Source organism: Nuphar pumila, chromosome 7 (genome assembly GCF_984573655.1).
Source record: "Nuphar pumila chromosome 7, dmNupPumi1.hap1.1, whole genome shotgun sequence".
Classification (NCBI taxonomy): domain Eukaryota; kingdom Viridiplantae; phylum Streptophyta; class Magnoliopsida; order Nymphaeales; family Nymphaeaceae; genus Nuphar; species Nuphar pumila.
The window spans coordinates 121,363,336-121,374,356 of NC_143255.1; the positions used below are offsets into that span (position 1 = coordinate 121,363,336).

At 39.8% G+C, this 11,021-nt stretch overlaps 1 protein-coding gene across 3 annotated transcripts; it reads left to right on the forward strand.

The window, feature by feature from the left end:
* Nucleotides 1-675: 675 nt before the first annotated feature.
* LOC149833233 (putative protein phosphatase 2C 33) lies at nt 676-8,905 on the forward strand. 3 transcript variants are annotated; one of them, XM_090015008.1, is made up of 7 exons: nt 1,019-1,195; nt 1,324-1,359; nt 2,603-3,666; nt 5,271-5,657; nt 7,397-7,514; nt 7,603-7,826; nt 7,999-8,905. In XM_090015008.1, exons 3-7 carry the CDS (start codon nt 3,430-3,432, stop codon nt 8,566-8,568), a joined length of 1,536 nt encoding a protein of 511 aa, XP_089871134.1. In that variant the 5' UTR covers nt 1,019-1,195; nt 1,324-1,359; nt 2,603-3,429; the 3' UTR covers nt 8,569-8,905. The 3 variants fall into 3 exon arrangements, with proteins under 3 accessions (XP_089871133.1, XP_089871134.1, XP_089871135.1); XM_090015007.1 differs by lacking the exon at nt 1,324-1,359 and having other exon boundaries at nt 676-1,195; XM_090015009.1 differs by lacking the exon at nt 1,324-1,359 and having other exon boundaries at nt 7,612-7,826.
* Nucleotides 8,906-11,021: the final 2,116 nt, after the last annotated feature.

An 11,021-nucleotide genomic window follows, 5' to 3' on the forward strand; every position in this document is an offset into this window, starting at 1 on the left:
GGGTTTTGAACCTGTAACGTCCCACCACAAGCAGATGTGCAATGCACTGACAGTTCCTACCAACCATACCGAGATCCAAAAATCAATGGCTATAAAGCATTAAATTTTCTCGACTAACAAAAATATAATTTTTCTTTGTAAACACATGATTGAAGAGTTGACACCAACTAAATAGATTTTAACTAAATTGGATGTACAATCGATTGTACCAAATATAAATATGTGATTCAAAACATGAATCTATCTTGGATCTCATCTATTGTTTTGGATTTTTTAAATTTTTTCTAAAAGAGCCTTTGAATTCAAGAAAATAAATGAGAAATGTTGTAAATATACCATGGCTTGCAACCCGGCCTGACCTGGTCCGAAGAAGGCCCATGGGCCTAACGAGCAGGCCATGGGTTTTGTATTACACCTGGGCCTGACCTGAACCGGTTCGTCAACGGATTGTGCTTGAGCAGGCTTGGCCTGTCAATCGCCGGTTAAGCGCGTTCACTAAACGGGGCGAGCTGGCCTGGCCCCGCCCATTGTCCGGAATCCAGGCCCACCTCATAAGGATAAATCCGTCATAAACGTAAAATATCGAGATATAAAGGACCTTTTACTGATTTACCAGCTTCGAACTAACCCTGATTACGTTTTTAACGTCCGAAATTCGGCAATTTCATTTCCGAGAACTGCGGCTCTTCCAGTTCCGGATAAAGCTAAAAATACACTCGAAAGAAAAAAAGAGAACAGGAAGAAGGCGACGGAGAGAGAGAGCGGAAAAGTGTGTTTGGAAAAGGTGAAGAGGGAAAAGTAGAGGGAAGAGGTAGAAGGTAAGAAAAGGAGAGAGAGAGAGAGAGAGAGAGAGAGAGAGAGGAAACGACGGGAATGGGATGAGGATGGCTTGATGAAGTCAAGCCCCTAGAAGGGGGAAAGGTTGGCCCGGTCAAGGATTCTTGCGCGAAAAAGATCCCTTCTTTTGAGAAGCCAAGGGGGGACTCAGAGAGAGAGAGAGAGAGAGAGAGAGAGAGAGAGAGAGAGAGAGAGAGAGAGAGAGAGAGAGAGAGATGCATTGATCGCCCCCTTCTCTTTCTTGGTCATCGCAGGATTACGGATCAGGTCAGGTTGATTTTCCTCTTTAAAGATAAGAAACCGAGGAAAATCGATCTATAGAATTGTCGATCAGAAAGACGGGGGAGAAAAAAGAAAGGTGGAAAAGTCGTTCTTTTTTTTCTTTTCCCTTCCTTTTTGCTCCAAGTCACGGAATTCCGCGAAGGTTTTTTATGTATTTGGATAAAAATTCGGTGGTTTTTCTGTTTTTTTCGGTGTTTCATGCAGGAGATCAGGTTAGGATTTGATTTTCAAGATAAACTGGTAAGAAGGTGGATGAGAATTCAAAAGCCGGAGAAAAGAGAGGCTTTTTTTGCTCCCTCGGTTTCGTCTTTATTTTAAAACGTAGGATTTCATGAGAATTCTTAGAATTTCTGATTTTTTTCCCCTTCTAATTAATTTTAATTTTTTTTCTTTTTCCGAAGATGAACATCGGCGGAGATCAAAGGAAGAAAAAAATCTAAAATGATCTCCTCTCGTTGTTTTCTCTGCATCTCTGTGATCCCGTAGAAGATTTAAAATCTTATAAATTCTGAAGATTTCTTAAAAAAAATCATCTTTCCTCTTCCGTTTTGATTCACCTTTTTATCGATTTTTTTCATTTTTGTGTTCATTATTCGCTTAGTAGTCCTTCGGTTTTGTGGACAATTTCTAATCATTTTTTTCTTTTGGAAGAAGATTTGTGACAATTTCAGAAAAGTTCGAAATTCTGTCAACTCTTTCTGTATTTCTTGCTGCATTTAGATCTGCAATTTCTTGATTTTTTCTGAATTTTTCTTCGAGTCGTTTTTCTTTTCTGCTTTTTGCGATATTTATCTTCGTGAAATTCCCCCTATTTATTATCCTAAATATTCGTGATGGCTTTCGATATTCTCTTATTCTTATTTCTTCTTGTTTCTGAAATTCTTGAAAAGGCTTCCCTTTTCTACTTTATACGAATTATTTGATGCGTTCGTCTGTAAGTTATTCCGTGCCTTTTCAAAACCTTTCCGTCTCCGACTTTGGAATTTCTGCATTTTTTCGTGCCGTTCCCGTTGATTCTCTGGGTATTGTCTCGTTATGTTTCGGATAATGTAAAATTTTCAACCATCTCTTTCTCATCTTTTCCCTCAGAAACTTACAACTTATGTGAATCGAACAGTATTGGATAAATTCTTGAAGTTTATCATTGGCCTGATTGGTGACGTCCGAATTTGTACATTTCTGGTTGCTTTTCAAGGTTTTTTTTAACCAAAATTATGGATCTATTTCAAAGTTTCTGTCATTGATACTAGAAGTTTCCCTTTTTATTTGAATATTTTAAAGTTCTTTTTTTTCCCTTATGTTGCAGGAAAAGAATATCTCGTGTCGTTGGTTTTTTATGTTCCTGGTTTTGAAATTGAACTTGAAATTCAAACTGGTTTTTATGTTATGTTTGGTTAAATGCTTCATAACATGACTTGAGGCTGATTAGTTGAATGAAGATCACTCAAAGACATGTTTCTGATTTTTTTCCTTTTTTTTTCAGGGGAAAGGTGAAGATCGGGATTGGGGAACCAATTAGCGTGTTTTCTTCGTCCACGTTGTTGGATTAGAGCATTCTTGGAGGAATTTAGGTCCTTAATTTGAGTATCTATCTCTATTTTCATTTTCGATTTTATGGTAATGGGAGTTGAGATCAGTTTGTAAAGGTTCCCCCATCCGAACCTTGATCTCTCGACTACCACCATCTCCAATCAGCATTTGTATTGCAGATTCTTATATTTGAAGTTTGTTAGTTCTTGGATTTAAGCAGACTGAGGTAGAAGATACTGGAGCGGTGGTGGCGTTTCTTTTAATTTCTTTGTGAGGTCTTGGATTCTTCTCTCAAGTCTTAATGGGAATTGCAAGCTTGGTTGTTTAAACTTGCAGCAGTGGTGATTGGGAATTGTCACGGGTTTTATCTTGTTATCTTCTATGTGAATTATCTGAATTAATTGAGAGAAAGAGCTGGGGCACCTTTTTCCATGAAAAATGTCTTTTAGCCTTTGGTCATGCTGATTGGCTACTTTTAGCATCTTTTTGTTTGCGGCAAGGGGTAAAAGGAACCTCTGACGTGGCCTTTGGGTTATTCTTGAAGAATTTGAAGAAAGAAGCCCTTTCATACTTCGTTGAGGCTTTTTATATAACAAAAAGGAGGAGAAGTTGAGAAATCAAGTATTGATCATCTATATAACAGAGCTAAGCAGAATATCATATTGAAGGAGCAAGTTGGGATATTGTAACTGGGTTCCAACCGATTCGTCTTCTGCAAACCGGAGTTTTAATTGTGTGGTTGGTCTGGATTGCATACTCAATATCATCAGGGCCCTCAGGATGGGGTCCTGTTTGTCAACAGACGGGAGCAGTTCTCTCCCCTCATATTCTCCAAGGAATAGGAAGGGTGTGAAGAAGAAGAATGGGATGAGAGGCCCTTCTTTTGATTCCAAGAGGGAGGAACAGCTGCGTAAGATACCAGGGAGAATGTTCCTTAATGGGGCAAGCAGGGTTGCTTCTTTGTTCAGTCAGCAAGGCAGGAAGGGCATTAATCAGGATGCCATGATCGTTTGGGAGGTTAGTTTTTTTTGCACTTCTGAAATTAAATTTATTATTTTCATGTCTATCCTTTTTTGTCATAAAAAATTGCCTTATCTTTTTGGTTGGAAGAAAATTCTACCGTACTATTTTATCCATTGGTAAATGGTTTCAGGAAAGAACCTGCTATGTGTATAAATTTTCCTAGCCTTTTCAAATGAACTGGCTTTGCTGGGTATGACTGCTGAGCTACTGCTTTGCTTGGTAAGGTTTGGGTTTCAGCCCTACAAATACCATGCATGGTTAAGTGAAAGTGTTAAAATTGGATCGGCTTCACTTAAGGGGATTCAAATGTACCCTACGTATGATGGTTGCAATGTTTCTCCTGGGCATCCTTTCGGACCCTCCTAGTCATTATCTTATTGCCATAATTTTAACAAGAATTTATATTTGTGCAATAAAAGGATTAGATATGGTTTAGTCTAGTGTGTGTCCAGATGGCTTGAATTCAGGTATTCGCTTAGTTTGAGTTTGTATAGGCGAGGTATAAAACAGATGTTGGTTGATAGATCAGCAGGTCGAAGGACCTAAAAGTTCAATTCTCCAGTCTCTCTCTCTCTCTCTCTCTCTTTCTCTCTCTCTCTCTCTATATATATATATATACATACACAGATAAAGAAGTTCCAGACATCTGGTTTGGTTGGTAGGTCTGCAGATAGGACCTAACATTTGAATTCTCCATAAATGATTTGCCATATTTAGAAGGTCGAGTCGTATCTGATGTTCTAAGTATTTACACATGCCATTCCTGAAGAAAGAAATTCTGCCATGACGAATGTATTGCCTGAGCAGCCAAACGCTTGGGATTTGTAAATTGACTTAGCGAAAATCATACTGCATTTTTATTGTGGACAACTTGGTTACTTTTGTGATCATTGTTTTGCATTAAATAATTTTGTAGATTGGTTTCCTTGTATGTTGCTCTGACCACTGTTTGCTGCTTTGAGTTCCCTTTTTGGTAAATGCCTCATTTGGTTGAAGAAGGTATAGTGAATCAGTTGATTTAGATATCCAGTGGATTCTGCTGCATGAGCTCACAAACTGTCAATTTGCTTATTTTATAAACTAGATTTGAGAGTTGTTATAATCTTAATTATGCATTTTTTGTTTAGGCATAAAAGTTCTGCTGGGTGAACTCAGCTTGTGAGTTTGCTTATGTTATCAACTGGACTAGAGAGTTGATGTGATCTTTATTATGCTTTTTTTTGTTCAGACAATATGTTGACAAATACAAGCATAAAATTTTAATGGTCGGCCAAATGATAAAGTTGCAGCACCTTAGGTTATCCCACAGTTTTCTGCTCCAATCACATTTACTGCACCATTATGGCTATGATTCTTTTTTCTTGGTTTAATATGCAGTACAAACCTACTCTCTCTCTCACGCTACATGCTTTGCATTTTCCCTTGATTTGGTCATCTAATGGTGTTTGTTCTTTGCAAAATTTTGAATTTGCAAAGTTAGTCATGGGAGTGTTCGTTTTATTCCTCTGTTTTTTATAGAATTCTGGTAATTATTTGCTTCTGTATTTATTACCCATATTAAGTTTTGCACCTGATTTTCAATTTGTGGTTGTCTTCAGAATTTTGGTTCCAGAACAGATACTGTTTTCTGTGGAGTTTTTGATGGCCATGGTCCCTTTGGTCATGTTGTTGCCAAAAGAGTGAGAGATTCTCTTCCACTCAAGTTGAGTGCACACTGGCAGGTTAATATTGGCAATGATGATAGTTTGCGTGATAACATTAGTGCTGCAAGCAGCATGGTATCAGATGATACCTCATTTATGTGCACGGATGAGGAACCGAGGTCATCCACAGAGCTTGATGAGATGGAGAAGCTTCCAGAGATATTTTTGACACTTAAAGAGTCATTTCTCAGGGCCTTCAAGGTGATGGATAAGGAGTTGAAACTGCACCCAAATATTGATTGCTTCTGCAGTGGGACAACAGCCGTCACTTTGGTCAAGCAGGTAAACTTTAGAAGATAGAATTAGCTTGTGTCATTGAGTAAACTGAAAGCCAAACTCTAGTTTGCTGGGGCCAAGATTTTGATATGTTTGAGACAAGAGTGATGGTCTACTCATAGAGTGATCAGTATGTGATGCACAAGGGCCTAAATGCCTTGTTGCTTGACCTTATCGGCTATTTTGAACAGTAATAAAACGTAACTTATAACCACTTCCTAACTTGTCTGCTCGATTTCTGAGTCTTGCAAACAACAACAACAACAACAACAACAATAACAACTACGCCTTCATCCCAAAACAATTGGGGTCGGCGATATGAATCAAAAAAGAAAATCATTCTGGGTCTTTCACATGAATCCTTCTCCTCCAATCATTTCTATCCAATGCCATGTCCTCGGTGAGGTTCAAAGCATTCATATCTTTTCCTATCACCTCCATCCATGTCTTCCTAGGCTTACCCCGACCTCTTTTAACTAATATATTTTCTCATTTCTCCATCCTTCTAACTGAAGCATCATTAGGCCTTCGCCGAATATGTCCAAACCATCGTAAACGATTCTCTCTCATCTTATTTTCAATGGGTGCAACACCTACCTTATTACGTATTTTCTCGTTCTGAATCTTATCTTTTATTGTATTTCCACACATCCATCTCAGCATACACATCTCAGCTACACTCATTTTTTGAATATGATGTCTCTTGGCAGCCCAACATTCCGTACCATATAGTAAAGCGGGCCTAATAGTCGTCCTATAAAACTTTCCCTTCAACCGCAATGGCATTCTACGATCGCACAACACTCCAATTGCACTTTTCCATTTCATTCACCCAACCTTTATCCTATGATTTACATCTCCATCAATTTCTCCATACTTTTGAATGATAGATCCCAAATATTTGAAACAATCATCCACTGGTATTTCTTGCTCACCAAGCTTCACTACACTCTCATCACTACTTCGTTGCTTACTAAACCGACATTCTATGTATTCTGTCTTACTCTTACTCAACTTAAAACCTCTTGCTTCCAATGTCTGTCTCCATAATTCTAACTTAGCATTAACCTCAACTCTAGACTCATCAATCAAAACAATATCATCAACAAACAACATACACCACGACACATTTTCTTGAATTGATCTCGTAAGCTCATCCATCACTATAGCAAATAGGAAAGGGATTAAAGCAGATCCTTGATGTAACCCAACCGTTATAGGAAAATTGGTTGTCACCCCTCCACAAGTGCGGACATTGGTTACTACTCCTTCATACATATCTTTAATTATACTAATGTACTTGAGAGAAACACCTTTCTTCATCATTGTCCACCAGAGAACGTCCCTAGGTACTCTATCGTATGCCTTCTCCAAATCAATAAAAAACATATTCAAATCTATGTTCCTCTCTCTATTTCTCTCAATAAGTTGTCTAAGAAGATGTATAGCTTCCATAGTTGATCTTCCAAGCATAAAACCAAATTGATTCTCCGATATCATGACAACCTTCCTTAACCTAGACTCAATCACCCTCTCCCAAAGTTTCAAACACTTGATCAAATTGGTTATTTGATCTATTTGTATTATGACTTGAAAAAGGGCAGTCGTATGTAGACATTCTCCTGTTAGGACAGGTATTTTGAAATCTTGGTTGAGGCTTGTTTTTGTTGCTTCCTGTGATAATATGTGTATCCCTTATTTTGAGATTGTTTGTTGCGCTAAGTCTGCTAATTGGTTTTATATAGGGTCAAGATCTTGTAATTGGCAACATTGGTGATTCTAGAGCTGTATTGGGCACAAGGGATGAAGATGACAGACTAATTGCTGTTCAGTTGACTGTGGACCTTAAGCCCAATCTTCCAAGTGATCCTCTCTCTCTCTCTCTCTCTCTCTCTCTCTCTCTCTCTCTCCGTATGTTTTGATAAAACAATGACTTATTAACACTTTGCAGGAGAAGCAGAGAGGATCCAGCGATGCAGAGGGCGGATCTTTGCCCTGCACGATGAGCCAGAAGTGGCACGTGTGTGGCTTCCCCACGTTGATTCCCCTGGTTTGGCGATGGCAAGAGCATTTGGTGATTTTTGTTTAAAGGATTTTGGATTGATCTCGGTCCCTGAAGTATCCTACCACCACCTCACTGAAAGAGATGAGTTTGTTGTGCTAGCTACTGATGGGGTAGGTGTTTTGTACTGTCTCAAAAGGAAAAATAAAAGCATGCGGTTAAGCCTTTTTAAGCATGCTTAACTTCGAAGTTCTCGTGGCTGTTCCATAGATTGCTTTCCTGGTTATGAGCTATCCTACTTGCGTAAAGTTTAAATTCTTATTTTAATAATTTCTGATACCATAGGTGTGGGATGTCCTCTCCAACAAAGAAGTAGTCGACATTGTGGCATTGGCACCGGCCCGCTCATTAGCTGCAAGATCCCTGGTTGAGTCTGCGGTCAGAGCATGGAGGCTCAAATACCCAACATCTAAGATTGATGACTGTGCCGTTGTCTGTCTCTTTCTGAAGGCGAATTCCAAAAGCAGAGATGACATGATACCAAAAGAACCAGCTTTGGAATCAGCAGAGGTGGCTTCAACAATTGCCAGGACTGATGAAGGTGATCTGCCATCAAGTCCAGTCTTTGAAAGGTCTGCCACTGTTCGCACTGGCTGCGAAATTGCGCTAGAAGCTGGTGGACCATGCTCCCCAGCACACCGGAGCAAGGGAGGTAAGGAGTCTTCATTGCACAAAAGCCAAGAGAAACTGGTAAGAAGCATGTCGAAGAAAGACGATGATAGCGACGAGGTTTTTGTTGAGGCTGCTGAATGGTCGGCATTGGAGGGTGTCACCAGGGTGAATACTCTGTTGACACTCCCTAGATATGTGCCTGGAGATAAGAAGAGGCCAGCTGATCTTGAAACTCGCAAGTGAGTTGAAGGTGGCAATATTTGGCCGGGGAAGTTCAATTCTATTTACAATTCTTTCTTTGTTTATATATAGATTGTATTGTCTTCACAGGTACGTAGTAGTTCTTTTCAGGTTTATGATGGGCCCTCCTTGCACTGTTTTATTTTAGTGAGAAGAAGGCAGGGTTGCAATTGGAGTATACGTGAAAAAAAAAATATTACATTTTTTTTAGATTATATATGTATTGTTATTGCTAATAAATTCAGGTATTATTGAAGGAAAACTCAATTGGTATCATCCTCTTTCTGTTTCTTTAGGAAATTGCTTTTTAAGAAATTGAGATTGTTGGTTGTCTTGGTGACTCGACTTGGCATTGATTCACCCATACTTTGCTTTCTAATCCTTTCTCCTTTTCATGGTCAGGCAGGCATCCGGTTTATAGTGTCACTTTTTGTTTTTTTTAAAGGCAAGCTGGGGTTAGGCAGACCCCTACCAGTTATACATCTATACCATTGGGTTTTGAACCTGCAACGTCCCAACACAAGGTGATGTGCACTAGCTGCTCCTACCAGACAAGTGGAGCCCCCGTTGGTATTTGTAGTGTCTCTTGTCAATGCAGCTAGTGGACTTGACCTGGCTCTATTGTGCTGCAATGCTAAAGGCTCTGTTTGGGATTCCTTCATTTGGAGAAGCATTGCAGTTTCCCCAACACCTGCTGTTGTGGAGCAGTGCGTTTGGGATAAAGTTGTCAGTCCAGTACCACATTTCAGCACCATTTATAGAAGGATGTGTATCAACTCCATCTTCAACACCACATTTTGGCAGAATCATAAATTTTTTTTTTTCGCTAGGCAAAGGAAAAACTCCCCGTCGCCGATTGCATATTGGCTGCCTTCGGTTGGTAAAACCCTTGAGGTCCCCCCTGCCCACTGCAGAGTATACCCAGCTTTGACTTTGCAACAAGTGACGCTCTCTGTGGGTTTCGAACTTGTCTGATTGGTCAATATGGTGACATTCACAAGTCACCCAAGCTTCGCAGAATCATATTTTGACAATACATGGAACCGATGTTTTCATCTCAATGCAAGGCTCCCAACTCGACCCAAACCCAAAAGCGTGACCAAGTTTGCGAAATCTAATGATTCAAAATGAATAAGAAATGTTCAGTGATGATTTGTGCTGTTCTACAAATACAATATTTCCACGGCAATTGTCGACTCGACAAACCATAATCTTTTTTTTCTTTTTGAAAGGCAAGCTGGGGTTAGGCAGACCCCTACCAGTTATACAAATATACCATTGGGTTTTGACCCTGCAACGTCCCAACACAAGTTGACGTGCACCAGCAGCTCCTGAGAGTTCATGTGAATCAGAAACTGTCACAACTGACTGAGGTTTTCAATATTGTAACTGTATAATGACAGCTATTGGAGTTCATGAACTTGGTCAGCTTTCATATGCCAAGCCGGCCGATAGGTTTCGGCGCGATTTCGACCGAGTTCCTTTGACTGCTGTGGGTCCAGCTAGCTGAATGGGACCCAGGGTATATGATCAACCTGATTTTCTTCTCCTGTTATGCAACTATGAAAACACAGGAACGCCGTTGGAGATCTGTGTTTGGTGGTCATGGTCTATTGGACATCCAATTCGACACAGCAGGTTGGGTATGAACTGGATCTTTGCACTTCTCTTTCAACCTTAGCATCCATTGGAAATGGACCATTTTTTCATTTTTTTTAACTATAGTGAACCATGTCATTTAATCGCGAGCTCTCATTGGTGTAAACACCCCAGGTCCTCTTTACCCACCAGGAAATACACCCAGCTTCGGCCTCATGGCAAGAGACGCAGACCGAAGAGAGAGAGAGAGAGAGAGAGAGAGAGAGAGAGAGAGAGAGAGAGAGAGAGAGAGGATAAACTGAAGAATATAAGTATTATCTAAAATATATTATACTATTAATTTTGAGTGAGTATCAGGTCAGAATGACCTTCATTTTGCCAACTCTAGATGCTATTCATCTGAAGCATCAACGGTTTTGAAAAAAAAATGTGAGCCCATCAAGGAGATGTTTGAGTCCCACTGGCATTTTGGATGCAATGAACTGCACCAGGGTGACCTCTGATGGGTTACCCTAGATGTTGCTCTTACTATTTTTTGGTATTTACACGAAGAAATCGCCCTCAGAATCATAATCAGAGACTTAACCGCACTGACTCTGCCTACCGTACCCACGATCACTGTCATGACAGCCTAAAACTCCGTGGGTTTATCCTTCATTAATTTAGTACTTGGTCAGGGTGATCCCATGCAACATGGCGGGCAATCATTAGTTGACAAATCCAGGGTGGCATCTTATCACTTATCCAGTTGTAACACGTGTCAAACTACAGATGAAAAGGGCAGGAATTGAACAAAACTGTCACAAAGATATGGATAAGGATACGGATACCACCAATATGTGATGTTCTTAAAGTAG

Excerpts from the sequence above, each read along its gene's own strand:
- LOC149833233 (XM_090015007.1), top strand. The coding sequence starts at position 3,430 with ATGGGGTCCTGTTTGTCAACAGACGGGAGCAGTTCTCTCCCCTCATAT. Across the intron at positions 3,667-5,270 it reads ATGCCATGATCGTTTGGGAG|AATTTTGGTTCCAGAACAGA; the intron begins GTTAGTTTTTTT and ends GGTTGTCTTCAG. Across the intron at positions 7,827-7,998 it reads TTGTGCTAGCTACTGATGGG|GTGTGGGATGTCCTCTCCAA; the intron begins GTAGGTGTTTTG and ends CTGATACCATAG.